This window comes from Meles meles, chromosome 5 (assembly GCF_922984935.1).
Source record: "Meles meles chromosome 5, mMelMel3.1 paternal haplotype, whole genome shotgun sequence".
Lineage (NCBI taxonomy): Eukaryota > Metazoa > Chordata > Mammalia > Carnivora > Mustelidae > Meles > Meles meles.
In genome coordinates this window covers 144342115-144358855 of record NC_060070.1, presented here as the reverse complement: position 1 = coordinate 144358855, position 16741 = coordinate 144342115, and the positions used below count along the sequence as shown (strand labels likewise).

The 16741-nt window shown below is 44.8% G+C and overlaps 1 protein-coding gene across 1 annotated transcript in view; it reads right to left on the bottom strand.

Annotated features, from left to right (window-relative positions):
• Nucleotides 1–3997: 3997 nt before the first annotated feature.
• RNF144B (ring finger protein 144B) overlaps nt 3998–16741 on the bottom strand; it is a 79996-nt gene continuing 67252 nt past the window's right edge. Inside the window, exons 5-8 of the mRNA XM_046006448.1 lie at nt 13226–13430; nt 10974–11118; nt 6680–6769; nt 3998–5522 (exon numbers count right to left, since the gene is read on the bottom strand). Of these exons, the coding sequence (XP_045862404.1) occupies nt 5382–5522; nt 6680–6769; nt 10974–11118; nt 13226–13430 (581 nt within the window). The 3' untranslated portion in view covers nt 3998–5381. The remainder of the gene's footprint in view (nt 5523–6679; nt 6770–10973; nt 11119–13225; nt 13431–16741) is intronic.

Sequence of the window (16741 nt, the reverse complement as noted above, 5' to 3'; positions counted from 1 at the left end):
TTCTTGACTAGCTTGCCCTCCCTCTCCCTTGCCCCTCTCCTTTACCTAAACCAGGGAGGGACTGCGGTTGACCTCAGGGGTGGCCATCTGCCCCAGGCAAGCTGTCAAGACACACCAAAGCACAGAATCTCGATGGGTATTTGAAATAATGATTCTCTTCCATATACCTCCACCAAAGCAGATAATTGAGAGGGGACTTCATTCCCTTGGTACTCACAGATACTGGAACGAAGGCCAGATCCGAATTACTAACTAATGAAAGTGCTGTAAGTATTCTGCAGGAGTCTTACATTCTTTTTCTGGCTACCAGGGTAGTGTGACCCTTGGCAAGCCATGAACATAAAACCACTGCTTTCTCTATGAAATGCATCTAAGATCTATTCCATTTGTCTCATAGGATTGTTCTCAAAAGTTCTTTAGAAAGTTTATGTAAAAATATATAAATAAAGCATAGTATAAATTGCTACTGAATTATTTGAAGCAACTCATTTCTTTCTCATAATGTAGAGTTGGATACTATCGTTAGGGTCTAAAAAATAAATTTATTATCTAACAGATGAAACTAATTGAATTACAGAAAACCTGATTATAATTCTTCAGATTCACTAGGCTCATAATTTACATGGCAATGAGCTTGTGGGTTGGGCACTGATTAAAATCCCTGCTGTTTAAAATGGTTCATTCAATCATTCTTTGGGGATACAAACTCAAGTTTAGCAAACAAAGACACTTTAAAAATGAAATAATGTTGACATTTTAGGAAAGGAAATTAAGAAACCATAACTGAAAAATCTTTTTTTTTTTAATTTATTTATTTGACAGACAGAGATCACAAGTAGGCAGAGAGGCAGGCAGAGAGAGAGGGAGGAAGCAGGCTTCCCGATGAGCAGAGAGCCCGATGTGGGGCTTGATCCCAGGACCCTGGGATCATGACCTGAGCCGAAGGCAGAGGCTTCAACCTGCTGAGCTACCCAGGTGCCCCCTGAAAAATCTTTTAATACGAACTTACTGATTTCCTCAAAATTGAATGACCAGAAAATGGAATTTGAATTATAAGTCAGTCCTAAGTCTTCATCCCCAGTGTCTTAATACAACCATATAATAGTCAATAAAGAGCCGCCATCACCAGCAGATAGGAATGTGAGCTTTCAGCTTTGCAGAAACACAAGTTCTAGTTGGGAAACCAACTTCTGGCACTCAGCATTTGGTGAGTCCTGCCTTGAATACTAATCAAATGGAAATAACCTTAAGTTAACACTAATGTAAATCCTCTAACATTCTTTTTTTTTTTAAAGATTTTATTTATTTATTTGACAGACAGAGATCACAAGTAGGCAGAGAGGCAAGCAGAGAGAGAGGAGGACGCAGGCTCCTTGTGGAGCAGAGAGCCCGATGTGGGACTTGATCCCAGGACCCTGGGATCATGACCTGAGCCGAAAGCAGAGGCTTTAACCCACTGAGCCACCCAGGCGCTCCATCCTCTAACATTCTTAACGAGGAAGTACATTCCTCCAGCAGACTTGTGGAAGGTTAGAACTAACCATGGAGAGTATGTAGCCCAAACCTCAACTTCTAGAACTAATGGCTTTAATGCCTCGCAGCATTTTTTATCAGAATGATCAAAGACCTAAATTACTGGTTATTTCTCCGGATAATGATCAGTGCCTGTGCACGGAGCGTGTGGGATATCCCACACACAACAAAAATGTGTGCAGTAAGGGAAGGCGCTATACTTCCTCTTATTTAAGAAACAAGGCAGCAGATTTGGGTGCTTTTTGCAAATTCTGAACCTGGGATTTAATAGTGCTTCGTGGGCTCCTGGAGGATAAACTTGAACGTGTCTAGAAACATGCAGCACAACAGAAATTAAACACACACTTGCTTTCCTGCTCTGCATTTATTGGGGCTACAGAGACTCCAACAGCTATTTCCCTCTCAAATAATTCAGAAAAATATAATACAACAGCAATTTCTTAAATACATAACAAAACTTTCTGGATCATGAATCGACATGAGATGTAACAGCCTACAGGTATAGATTGGACAGCTTTATAAAACGTCACTCATCTACGGCATTATGAAATTGTCTTCAGAGCAACACACATATATATACATGGTTCTATATACATAAAGGCATCCATTCATGAATAGAAAGTCAAGCACTGTGTACAGAAGGGTAAAATAATACATAGAGTCTGAATAATCTTTAAGAGACGATTTGGGGTTCCAAGCAATAGTGATTTACATTCAAATAAACATGTAGATTTTCAAATCTCGATAGGTAAAATTTTCATGATGCAGGCTACAGGAAAATTCACACTGTGAATTATTTGTTCTTCAAAGGCCTCTTTATCAAAATAGAGATTTCAACGCCAGAGCAAACACCCATTACGTGAACAAACAGAATGCCTCCGACTCTAAAATTTGCTTCCATATGCCTTTCCCCCTCATCTCCCTACCTAGTAACCAGAGAAAAATTCCCAGAAGGAGCAGCAGCTAGTTGTTGTGCCTTTATATCTGTTAGTGTTTCTGGATGGGGGGTTATTACATCCAGATTAGAATTTGGTGAAGGAGTTTTGATTTCTATTTCAAATAGACTACTCCAAACAGAAATTTTTTTTTGCCACAACATCCAAACATGATCATGTAGGCCCGTTATTTCTTCCTAGTATAGAAAGAGGATCACTAGGAGAATATAGGACTGCCAGAGGAGGGAGGCAGGTTAAACTCTCTCACTGGCCAATTATCCCAAATGAGAGCATCTATCTCTGTTATTGACGTTGTCAGTTCTCTCCTTTATAAACAAAGTTTCTAGCTCGGCTTACACCTTGCCCTTTGATGCACCAGAGATCTATCTCGGTCTAACCCACCAGCCTATCCCTGTTGATTCTGACAGTCTTACACAGGCCAATTCACATAGCCACATAAGGAAGAAGTCACGATTTTCCAGGCACTTTTTGACATTTAAAAACTTAAATCCGGTTGTTAAAAATCTGTTTCACAAACAACCCCCACTCCCTGTGCCCCACGAAAAAGTAGCTGATTTTGTTAAAGCATCTCTGTGAGAAGACAAATTCCTTCAGTTTGGCCAAGGAAACAGTATGGATGTTTTCTCCTACCCTTTACTCCAAATTTGGGAGTGCCGCCTCTGATAACATAGGATGTTAGGTTATTCGAAATCAGCCCCTGTTTAAAGATTCTTTGTGGACTCCAGCTTAGAGAGTTCGCTTGTGCTGGAGGACATTGCCACGACAGACATACCTGATACAAAAATGCAATTTCATTGAGTTCCTGTGATCCCCTGAGCAGTTATAAATGCCCTTTGCTATAATGAGGCAGTGTTAAGACAAAGCAAATTATTCAATACATGTACACTTGTCTTTCTACTAATATGAAATACATTGATAGAAGAGGGTACTCCTGAAGCGTTCTGAGTTTCAAAGGAAAATAAAGACACTTAATATTGAGACATTTCCAAAAAATGATTAAAAATGTTTTTGGTAGGTTGCCATTCAAAAGTTTTCCCAGAGTTCTCATCTATGTTTTATACAAATGGTAAATAAAAATGTACACGACTGAGAGATGTACTACACACAAATCAGGTATCGATATGTACGCTGTGAACTAAAGTTCCTTAAATATACACACCCCCACTCAGGATACATTCCATTACATCGGCAAAGCATTGTTCTTTAATAATAGGTCCAAGATAGCAGCAATTTAATAACTAGTTACCCAGTTACCTTGGGGAAGTACGATGGGTTCTGACAGTCCCTCGTGGAGGTGTCGCTAGCTTCAAGGAGAGCTCTCTAGAGCATCTTACATATTCTCATGAAGCACCAGCCTACGTTGCTAAGGGCAATTAGGTAATCCTGTCAATGGAGAAAAGGTTATTATCTTTTCAAAACCCGTGTATTCAAAAATCTGATAACAGGAAAAAGAAGTTGCCATAAGGCGATACCAACCCAAAGCATTTATGATACAAAAAGCATTTACATTTTATTTCTTGCATTTTTTTTGTTTGTTTGTTTTTTTCCTTGTACACACAGGAAGTATCTGGATTGCCCTACCAGATGCTGGAAGAGCAATACGAAACTGTGGAGAAGAGAGTGGCTCTGAGCTGTGTCTGAGAAGATGTAAGCAACCTGATTATCGGTGTTTTTACAAAACTGAGATGGCATGACATCGAACTAGGTGTTGTTTCAGAAGAGTTAGGTTTATGAGTCTATACCATTGGGTGAGTTATGAACTTGCAACCAAAATTTACATATATAATATGCAAAAGAACAAACCCTTCAGGTTGACTTATAATAAATCACATTTGTCCCAGAAGGAAAGACAGAATGGCTTCGAGGAAACATTTATATTCTGTGTACCACTGGAGAGACTCACGCATGCCCAACGGATGGAAATTCTAGGTAGGCAGCAACTTATCGGACTGGTGTACACGTGGACTTGGATACGCAATCTTGGTGTGTACTTTCAGGGCCAACTCTAACTGCGTGGGGTGCATGAACACAGAGCTGAGGAAAGGCCTGTGTTACCTATGATGAAGGGTACACTTGATTCTCGGCCACTTGAACCGTATTGCTATAAACCAGTCCTGGAGACCACCGCTACTGGCTGTAGGAGGACAGTTGATTGCCTTCACCAAGGTGCACTGGCCAAGGGAGAGCTACTGGATCAGACCACACTGTTTCAGTGGCCGCAACCCCTTCGCTTGGAAGGGACAACTCCCTCTGCACAGCAGTTTCTCCTGCTTGAAGCGGACATCACACGGGAAGAAACCTATTGTGTTTCTGCCAGGTCACTGTGGGAATGCCGGGAACAGCACCCCCGGGAGCTCGCGGAGGCAGAACCAAAGACCCACTCCTGATGCTCCGTGCTTACGACAACCTCCCCTTAAACAGTGTTATCCTTTCCCTCCTACGGGGGGCCGGGTTTCTCCCATATTTCTCATGGGGGTCAAATCAACACAGAACAGACTCTAGTTGATGAGTTACGATGTGCGTTGCCAACCACGACAATACACTGATGATACTGAACGTTCACTCGGGCTCCTCGAATTTGGCTGGAAGTTGAACAGTCCAGTGGGATCCTGCGGAGGATAAAGTGACGGTGGGTTTGCTCCTTCTCCGCAGCCCTAAAGCTTCCCGACATGCTCCATAGATGCCGGCCGAGACTGCAGAACCCGGGTCCTTCTCTTCAGACAGGCTTGGCCTTTTCTGATGCCAAAGGCAGGCAGGCAAGTTCAAAGTCTGGACACAGAGGCACTTCCAAAGCTTGGCAAGGAGGGGGCAAGTTCACTAAGTGGGGCTTTATCTCCGTGCTTCTCATTATAACCCCGGACGTCCATGGCACGTGCACAAGGGTGGAGACCTTTAGGTCGTGGAGGGGTCGTGCTTTTTCTTCTTGCCCCGACAGGACTTGCAGACGCAGCAGATTATACACGGGGAAGCCAGGAGCAGCAAGGGTGAAGTCACCAGGGCAATGATGCCCAGTCCCACCAGGATCCCCACCACCTGGAAATTCAGAAGAAAAGCCTACTTCAGCGCTTCAGTCTTCCCAGATGTGTACTGAACCATCCACTACAGACGGAATGTTAGTACCCTCCCCCACCCTGCAAAAATTCCCATGTTGAAACCTTAATGTCCAATATAATGGTATTTGGAAATGAAGGCCGTTGGGAGGTAATTAGGACTGGAGTGTGGAGCCCTCACCGCGGGATTAGTGCCCTTATAAAAAGAGATTATCAGAGCGCTTGCTTCCTCTCCCCCGGCTCGGCACCATGTGAGGACACGGTGAGAAGAAGACCACCTGCAGACCAGGAAGAGGGTCCTTGCCAGAACCCAACCATTCTGGAACCTTCAACTCGGGCTTCTTATCTCCAGAACTGGGATAAATACATGTCTATTTTTCAAACCACCCAGTTTTATGGTAATTTATTCTAGCAGCCTGAACGAAGACACCACCTCAGGCATATGAAACAGTCACAGTTATGGGACCTTTCAGCCAGTGTCCTGCATGATCTGAACCAGATATGAGCCAGGGAGGCAGCAAGGACTAGATCCGAGGTGAGAGGAAGAAACCGGACGCTAACCTGAGCTCTGGCACAGACTCTGTGTCACCCCAAATTGTTGGCGCTCTCCCTACCCGCGTCTCCTTGATAGCCTCCTAGGGATGCTAATCATGATTCCTAGGCTATTAACACTGACGCCCTTAGAAGGAATGTAATCTTTAATAAATACCAAACACTATTAAAAATAAACCAGGACTCGCTCTGAACCTTCCAGAGAAACCCACAATGGCGTGTGCAGAGGGATCAAAGCTTCAGCAGGGGCCCACAGGATTTTAGAGAATTGCCTTTTATAAGAAATATGACTTACAGGGCTTTAGGAAAGTCATTCTATCCTTTTTTCAAGAGGAGAGAATATCTGCCTGGATCCGGCAGGTCACTGTTAATTACTAGGCCACTCTGGGGCCCTGCCCCTCGCCCTACTCTCAAGGGGATCGTGCTCCTGAATTAGCTTCAGGCAGTTGCTGGCCCTGGCCCAGAGCTCTGCAGAACCTCTCAGGCTGGGATGGGTAAACAGAGAACAGGGTGGGCAGGAGGACTGGGTGGGCTTTTTAAGCCATCCCGGGTCCCATACAGCTCCTGCTCCCTTAAAGGTCAGGGTACCTGCGTTCGGTTCCACATCACTGAGGCTCTCGAGTGGCCGAGCTTGTTCCTGCATGGCCCTTTGTCGTAATGTCTGAGGAAAATGTCATTCTGAAAAACAAAGAGAGAGGTTTCAGTAAACACGCCCTTTTGAACAGAGGACTAAACACTAACCACATCAGATGGCGGTGGTGGAAAGCAAAGGCCCTTTCAGAGAATACAAATGGTGGCCTCTGGGAATTCCAAGGCCATAATCTCTAGAATATGTCTCAGTACTTTTACAAATCACCAAGTGAAAACAGATCCTAATCGTGGAGACTAGTCTAGAAAGGATTAGAGTCCTGACCAACCGTCTTTGAAAGGTGGCCCTAGCACCGGTGTGACACAGAATCATAGAATGGAGATCGGGAGTGGAGAGCATGTGGGAAAAAATGCCAGCGGCTGAGATGGGAAATAGACATGGGGTCCTGGGAAGGTTACTAACTGGATGGGGTTAAAAGGAGAAGAAATCACAGATGAGAGGAAAGCCCCCGGACAAAGGCAGGAGCCTGGTCGAGAGAAATGACAACAGAGAGATGAACTTTGTTGGGAAGATGATGGCCACACTTTGGACAGTTAAACTCAAGCCGTACCGTTCAAAAGGCAGCTGATTACACCGATGAGAATTCTGGGGAAAAGATGGGAATCAGCGTACGTGGGGTGGAGAAAAACTACAGAAGCAGATGAGATCACCCAGGAAGAGACTGCAGACAGGCAGGCAAAGAGGATGTAAGTGGCTCAGTTGGTTAAGCATCTGACTTTCGAGTTTGGCTCAGGTCATGATCCCGGAGTTGTGAGATAGAGCCCCATGCCCAATGCAGAGCCTGCTTAAGATTCTTTCTCTCCCTCTTCCTCTGCCCCTCCCCCTTCTTGCTCTCTCACTCTTAAGAAAAAAAAAAAGAAAGAAAGAAAGAAAGAATGAGTCAAAGAGCACCTGGAAAGGAAACAGAAGTGGCCAGAAAAGTAGAAGGGAAATCAGAAGAGACGTCATCACTGAAGCAGAGGCGGTCAAGCCGTCAAAGGCAGTGGAGGCTCTAGGTAAAAGGAGGACTGAAACATCCATTGAGTTTTACCCAAAAGACAGTACTCAAAGCCTTGGCAAAACACAGTCAAGGCTGTGACAATGTGGCAAGATAAGTGCATTTCAAAGGACTGGAGGTAAGTATTAAGGATGAGAGGCGATTATGCTGTTTTGAGCTTGGCTGCCAAGAGAGGGAAAGAATGGTAGTAAGGGAGACATGCAGGCTTGAGAAAAATGGAACTCGTTTTTAAGTGGGACACAGCTGAGCACATGGCGATGTTAGTAGAAATTGAAATCACAGGAGAGAGAGGAGATAATGGAAAGGGACAAGTCTCTGAGGTCCCCAGAGCAGATTAAGAACACTTGGTCCTCTGAACCAGCAGGGATGAGGACCAAGGCAGGAGCAAACTCAACACCCCAGCAAAACTCAAAAAATCACTCGGTTTGGGCATCTGTGTCAGGCTTGGCTCTTGGACAATCATCCTGCTCCCAGACCCAGGCTCTGAAACTTTCCTATAAACAAAGATCAACACCACCATCTGACACAGCACACTTGTCGAGAGAAAAACATCATTACCAACAAGCCAGTGCCCCTGGCAAAAACCAAGAAAATTAGGTCTCAGAAAACAATGACCAGAAAAAGATGCTTCAGTATTTGAAAGCTGTGTATGCAGCCTTTTAACATCTGTGCCATTTCAACTCGAGCACCGGAACAGTCCAAGTAACAGAACAGTGTGTTCCTTGCAACACCATACCCCAAACATATTTCAGCCAAAGGATGGGGAGATCTGGCACACATCTTTATTCCCTTACATTCTTGCTTCTTAAAAAAGAACCTCATGGGCTCAGCCTCCTTGGGATATGAACCCAATTAATGTTCTGGTTAAACCTGAAGGCAAACAGAAAAGATGTCTTTCTTTCATAAAAACACAAGGGGCATACAGTCAGTGAAAACCCTGCCCAGAGTATCACACGTTTGGAATCATAATGGGTTTCAAATATCACACATACATTCAAGGGGTTAGGATCAATGGAATCAACTCAAAAATAAATAAATAAATAAATAAATAAATAAATAAATAAATAAACTTCTTTCAACCTGCCAAGATTCCATAGCCTAAAATGTCAGTTTTCTTTCCTCTACTTTATACCTCTGCTTGAAATGCCAAGATTGGGCTAATTAAAATTCTTCTGCACAGATATCATCTGAAACAACTTGTCTAATTTTCATTTAAAAATCAGGCCCATGGGGGCACCTGGGTGGCTCAGTGGGTTAAAGCCTCTGCCTTTCGCTCAGGTCATGATCCCAGGGTCCTGGGATCGAGCCCCGCATCGGGCTCTCTGCTTGGCAGGGAGCCTGCTTCCTCCTCTCTCTCTCTCTGCCTGCCTCTCTGCCTACTTGTGATCTCTGTCAAATAAATAAATAAAAAAATCTTAAAAAAAAAAAAAAAAATCAGGCCCATGGCAGCCAGCATGCATCCCATAATAGCCACACACGGACTCACTAACCATGTGATACTAAAGGGTCACCAGAGCCGCTTATCAGACTGAAGCCAACCAGGCAACTAAAATGAAAAATCGTGCGGTGCACCCGGATGGCTCAGGCGGTTGGGCGTCTGGCTCCTGATTCCGGCTCAGGCCGTGACCTCAAAGTCATGTGACCGAGCCCCACATCAGGCTCCATGCTCAGTGTGGAGTCTGCTTGAGATTCTCTCTCTCCTCCTACCCTTCCCCCATCTTGCGCTCGCTCGCTCTCATTCTCTCTCTAAAATAAATAAATAAATCTTGTTTTAAAAAAAAAAAAAAGAAGAATTGAGAAAAGAATGTCCACCCACAATGACGGAGGGCTCACTCTGGTATGGAAGTATTTCATTAGTCCAGATTGCCAGAATAGGAACTATCTCTTCTTATTTGGGGTAGCACTCACGTGCTAGAAGAAACACCAGAATTGAAGGGAGATCTGCTCAGCCGGCCTTCACACCACCTTTTACCTCGGAGGTTACCGTAAGCCTCGGCTCAGGACTGCCTGAGCTGCACCTGACCTGGGCCAGATGAGCTTCGCAAATGGTGAGAGGGAAAGAATCACAGAGGCAGACCCCGTTATCTGGGAACAGGGAGCCCTAACAAAATGAGAGCAAGACCACAGTTGTGCCAATGAATGTTTATTTAAGACATCCCCTTGATTTGAGTGGCTTTCTTCTTTAAATTCAAAAACAGGAAGTGAACCAAATTACGGTAGGCAGAAAAAATGCTCCCCTACTGATGCCCGTGGCCTACTCCCTAGAATTTGAGAATTTGTTGGCTTTCGTGGAAAAAGGGACTTTACACATGTGATTAAAGTAAAAGCGTGAGATGGCGGAGAACAGCCTGTATCATCCAGATGTGACCAGTCTAATCACTCTTTCATCCAGATGTGGCCAATCTCATCCGAGGGTCCTTAAGGGCAGAGCAGCGGTGGGTAGAGGGAGCTACGACAAAGGAAGAAGGGGTCAGAGAGACGTGATGTGGCTGGCTTCCCAGGTGGAGAAAGGGGCCGCAAGCCAATGAATGCGGGCAGCTTCTAGCAGCTACAAAACCCAAAGAAATGGACTCTCCCCTGGAATCCAGAAAAGAACGCAGCCCTGAGGACACATTGATTTTAGTCCAGTGAGACCCACGTCAGATTTCCGGAAGACAGAACTAAAGACAAAAAAATCTCTGCTGTTTTAAGCCACTACGTATGTGGTATTCGTGACAGCAGCAAAATAAAGGAATACACTGACGGCTCGCTACGTGATAAGAGGAGACAGTGCCCCCAACACAGAAGCTGTTCCTAAAACGAAAGCTTGCCTTCAAAGCGAAGCTGACACAGTGAAGGGACTCAAAGGGACATTTGCTACACATTTAAGTAGCAGGATCAGAAAGAATCCTTAAGAAAAATAACCTTCTCTTGCCGGATAAACACAGGCTCAAGATTTTATTTTATTTTATTTTTTTTTTAAAGATTTTATTTATTTATTTGACAGAGAGAAATCACAAGAGAGGCAGGCAGAGAGAAAGGGAAGCAGGCTATCCACTGAGCAGAGAGCCCGATGCGGGACTCGATCCCAGGACCCTGAGATCATGACCTGAGCTGAAGGCAGCGGCTTAACCCACTGAGCCACCCAGGCGCCCAAGGCTCAAGATTTTAAAAGGAAAGCCTGGAGGATCCCGATGGGCACACAGAGACGACGTAGAGAGAGACCACAGGAGAAGATGCTTCCAGGTGACACTTACGTCCAGGTTCTGGAGACAGTACCAGCAAAACGTGTGTTTGCAATTCTTGCACATCATCTGGGCACAGCCCTCATTGCGTTCGATGTAAACCCGACAGACGGGGCACTGCTTGATGGGGGCTTCTGCGTCTGTCCCAAAGAGGGCCCTAGAAACAAAATGGATGAGAAATTATTGGGGGGGGGGCAGTCAAGAATGCTGCTAGAACTAGAAGGATGTCCGCTAACCAGGGCTGGGGAAGAGTGGGCCGAGTGTCATTAATTCAACAGGTCGCTAAAGCCCTTCTAGATTCCCCTTTACGGGCACCAGCTGAATTCCTAGGACTCCTGATGGGGGTTAGTGGCCTCTCCCTCATCTGAGCTTAATTCACTTCCATGGAAGAGGGTGGGGGCAAAAATAGGAGGGACACAGATTATTAGTCGTTCGGATAACTCAAAACAAAAAAGAACCTTAATTTACGTATCTTTGGCTAGGAGTCACGCTATAATTGTACTTTCCACACCTGACTTGGTTCCTTGTTTGGCCGAGTTAGGATTTCACTCCCTGAGCACACACTGTCTAAGCCGAGTTAGGATTTCACTCCCTGAATGAATGAAACACACTGTCTAAAGCAAAGCACAAGCATCCGCTGCACAACAGAAAACCCAGTTCTGGGCGTGACACGGCGTAGACAAATGTTCCTGGCGATCTGTTCTCATAAAGAAACGGAACAGGTCTCGGGATGCAAGAATCAATACCTGAAAACCAACGCCCAGTCTCATTAAAGAGACTTGCTCCCAACGGACGCCTAGGTCAGCGCAGGCTCACAGCCTTAAGGGGCACGGAAAACAAGTGGAACACACAGGGGTGCGGTTAGGGGAGCCACAGCACTGTGAAGCACATTAGCTAGCATTCCTCAGAGTCAGCCCCCGGTTCACGGAGACATCAAGTTCACAAAGCGTCCTTGGATCCAGGATCGGATTTGGTACTCGCAGTAACCGTATGACAGCAGGGGGACACTTACTATTTTAATTCTTTCCCCCACCACCTTTTTTTTACCCCCAAATAGAGAAACAGACTCATAGAGGCTGAATGACTTCCATGAGGGCCCGCCGATACCAAGTGACCACGTCAGAACTCAACTTCTCAGGGTGGCCGGGTGGCTCAGCCAGTTGGGCATCTGCCTTCAGCTCGGGTCATGATCCCAGAGTCCGGGGATAAAGCCCCGCATTGGCTCTCTGCTCAGTGGAGGGTCTGCTTCTCCCTCCGACTCCCCCATCCCCCGCCATCCTCTCTATTTTTTAAATAATAACATCTTAAAAAATAAAAATTAAAAATAGAACACAACCCCTCTCTGCTCTGGGATCTTCCCCTTGTCCCATGATGCCCGCAGACCTATCCGCCATGTGCAGAGGGTACTGGCTAAGAAGGCGTGTGCCTGCTACGGGCACTAGGTCTAGTTTTCCTCTTGGTCTGGTCCCAGATTCAAGCACAGTATCCTAGCCAGGTAGCACTCCCGTTCCTGAGTAATGGTTCCACGCTCTCTGAGAGTGTGGGGTGAGCCAGCCAACTAGACTGGGCACACCGGTGCCTCTGTTCTCGCTGATGCAGAACAGCCAGAGCCTCCAGCAAAGCCAAGGATCGTGCACAAAGGTCTCTCGCTCTGGGCCCTTCTGCTGCCGTAAAAATGCTTTGTACTGAAAGGTACAGATTTAACTGCTTCTCATTGTCACCGAGACTGAACTTTGGCACCGTCTTTGCAGGGCACCATGTACAGGGGATGTAGTTCTTTTCCTCTAAGACCTGGGTGTTGAGCATTGAGCCCCTGAAGGCCTGCTGCTTCTATTGTGCTCTCTCTGGTAGGACTGGCACACCTCACAAGCTGCCGCACGGTCAGGTCACAAAGTAATTTCTGCATCGCTTTGCAAGCAGGAAGAAATCCATGGCAGGTGCTCATGGCTTCTAAGCAAACGGCTGTGGCCAAGCCATGCCTTGCTATTGAAAACCAGTGGGCCGTGGGCCTTCCGACCTGAAGAAAAATCAAAATGCATTCAGACCCTCATTTCAGCGGTATCTGGGAGAGTCTCCAGGGGTAAATACCTAAAATCCCCTTAGAAAGACTTTGTTGGTTACTCTTTGTTAACAACTTCGGAGACGCTTCTCAGGGAAGTTCCGCGGGGGAAATAACCCATCTCTGGATTCCATCACAAGAGAACTCCTTCCCCAAGTGACCTATTTGGGGTGAATAATCACAAAGACCGTTTCTCCTTTCTTACCTGTGCTCTGTTGGCAGGACAACGGGCTGACTGTCCCTACAGGTGACCTCTGCGTGCCAAGCATCCTTGCAACAGGAGCAGAACTTCAGGTGACAAGAAGGGCACTCCACCTGCACAGGCTGTCCTGGGTCACCGGAGGCAACAGGGCACACGGTCTGACAGTCTGCGACAGGACACCACGTTCGGTAGGGGTCCAGGTGAACTTCTAAAGCATAAACAAAGCAAATGTGACGGTCTATGTGTCTTTCGTACAAGCCTAGACTTTCCTCCCTTCCTTCTTCTCTTTTATAGGCTAATATTTATGGAAGGTTAGTACAACTGAGGGCAGTGATTTCTACTCTTGGTCTTCATAATGGACCCAGGCCTAAGAGGTCACTCAGCTCTGCCATGTTTCTCAAAGTAGGTACTAGGAGAAGAGAACACCACTACCCTTATGAACAGACAGGACATGTTCTCACTAACCCAAATGGGCAAGTCTTTTGGAATACTTCTCACCTTTCAGCACTCAAAGTAGGCAAAAATCTTAAGTCCCTGCTACAACTATTTGGGGGTATTATCTTGGAGGAAAACTGGACCTGAAGGACCTACAGAAGCAAAAGGAAAAAAGAAATTCATGGGATTTTGTCCTTTCTGAGACTGAGAAATAAGCAGTGAGGTTTCTTCCTACAATTTTAGAGGGAACTGAAAGAACAAGGATGAAATCAAATAGTTTAAGGACCAAACACTGCCTGGTGTGGCTTAGCCAAGAAGTCAGATTAGCTACCAATTTGGATATTCTGTTCTCCTACCATATGCTAGTTAGAGTTATTTGTAAAAGACTCAGAAGATCCAAAATCAAAAGTTTTCACAGACCATAAAATGATAGTCAGTTATAGACTATACCAACCACATCTAAGTGGCCTATAGGAAGGAATATGGAGTTGGGGGTAAGCCAACTGTCATTCTATTCAAATGTTTACAAATCTTGTTTGGTTTTCCATTTTTCTATTCAATAACAGACCTCACATTCTTGTCTTACAATGTGATCTTTAAGGGAACATATGTAAAAGTGATGTTATTTGAGGAATAGAGTAGCCCTTTTTTCTCTGAACCAATGTATTTTGCAAATTTTAAACTGATGGATTCCAGTTTTAAATCTCCTAAGGCTTATGATTCTTGGAAATTTCCACACAGGAGGCAAACAGACCCAAAGAGTAGTGTGAAATGAGCTTAATTTTAAAGGTAATAATTTTACAAATTCAGTATCAGGGGAAATAAGTCAAAAATGTTCCAGCAAACACTGTCTCCATTAACCTCTCGTCCAGAAAAGGCAACAATCAGAACCATGCTTATTACAGGTTTTCATTCAAAAAGAGAACCCTTACACATATTTTCTTTTCTAATAATTCTGGGGAATAGGGGTTAGAGACCGATGAGCCATATAAAATCAGAAAAGGGAAGCCTATGATTCACAGGTGCTCAGACCCCAAGAGAGATGGACCCTTGAAAGAAATCCCTAAAAGTTTGAGAAAGGCTAGTTAGAAAGCCAAGGGGACAGTGACACACACCTCTGCTCCAAGGTCCTGACCTTTTATTTCCACACCATTTATATTTTTTCCCAAACTCTTATAATGGCTTCACAAACACAAAGTCCAAAGAAATGAAGGCTGGTGTATAAATTAGATCATCTATCTTCTTAACCACCCATTCCAAATCGCAGGCCTTTAATTTTTTTTTAAGAATTTATGTATTTATTTCACAGAGAGAGAGACACAGCCAGAGAGGAAACACAAGTGGGGGAGTGGGAGAGGAAGAAGCAGGCTTCCCTCTGAGCAGGGAGCCCCATGCGGCGCTGGATCCCAGGACTCTGGGATCATGACCTGAGCCAAAGGCTGACGTTTAACGACTGAGCCACCCGGGTGCCCCCAAATCCCAGGTCTTTTAGAGGACTGACAATACGGAAAGGAAAAGAAAGACTCATATTATAGTTAAATTTATAACATCCCTGCGGATCACCCTAAAAAAGATACAAGGATACAACTTGTTCTCATAATTCTAATTCAAATTATTTGGAAGATATTTTGACCTGTTTGTCAGGTATTTTTCAGGTATCCGGGTTGCCACAATAAAAGCAGAAACAATAAATACGGGAGCAGTTCCAAATTTTGATGAAACCCCATAAAGACAAAAAAACTTTAGGAAGCAAGGCAGCTGATGCACACTCCAGCGCAAAAAGCAACGGAAGAGTCTGAGCCACAGGAAGCAGAGATGCTCTGGACTTTCCTCCACTTCGATAGAACAGGAATGATCAGGCGAAGGAAGGTGGTGGAAGGGGCAAAACGGAGACATTGCAGCCTTCTCCTTACTTCGTTACAAGTCTTGGTCTTTAGGGTTAGCTTATAGAGCTTAACCAACACCTGAAGTGGAGTTACTAGGAGACAGATTTTAACTCTATCCAGAACTGTTAGGGACTCCTCTAGCCACCTTCACAGTATCTGGTCAACATCTGTCCCAGCTTCTTTCTAAACTCCTGGCTGAGAATGCTCAGGTCTCCATAGACACAGAACACAGCGGACTTGCGCTCTCAGCCTTCCGCGGAGCCAGGGTGTGGTCATGTGACACGGTTCTGGCCAATGGGAGGTAAGGGAAGACCACAAGGGGCTTCTGGGACTAGATCTCCTTCCGGATACGCGGCCAAGAATCTCCCTTCCGTCTGCGAGCCTGTGAACACGGCCGTGTGAAGCAGTGATGCCTGGGCCGCCACAACCCTGGGACTCTAATGGGAAAATTACAGCAGTTGGAGAAGTTGAGCCGCTCCGTCAACCACACCCGCAACTGCCTACTTCTGGATTTCCTGTGCGCGAGGGAATTCAGTGCCTTCACTGGTTAAGGCACTTGTTAGCCCGGCATTCCGTTCCTTGCAGATGAAAGCATCTCCACCCGTAAGGTTACCCCTAGCAATAGGGAGCAAATGCCCAGGTCAGACGAGGACTGCTCCTCCCGTGCGGCTGGTAAGTTTACAAAGGGGATTAAAGTACCATGTCCGAGACGACCTTTAAAGTCTTTATGAGTGAGGCACGGGGACATGTGTGTATTCAAATAGAAATAAAACATACACTACACACATCATCCTTTAGAAAACCTTACCTACATAATAAAATTTTATTTTTATTATTTATTAACCTTTTTAAAAAATTAACACCCTGTGCCAGACCCATAAGGCTTTTGTGTAGGTTACTAGACAAATAAAAATACATCCATATAGCTGAACACTATGTAGCTCTAAAATAAGGTGAATTGATGTGACCATATGGAAAGATCCCAAAAATATATTGCCAGTTCAAAAATGCAGATTGAGGAAGAGTATAAATGAATCATTTTTATAAGAGTATGTATATATAGAAATATGTTTTAACATTTTCAGAAAATCTAAGAAGCATAAAAAGAGTTATCCTTGAATAAAGGGCAGGGGTTGGAATAAGAGGCAAAGATTTTCTTTAATACTCAACTTGAATTTGTTTTTTAAAAATTATTTTA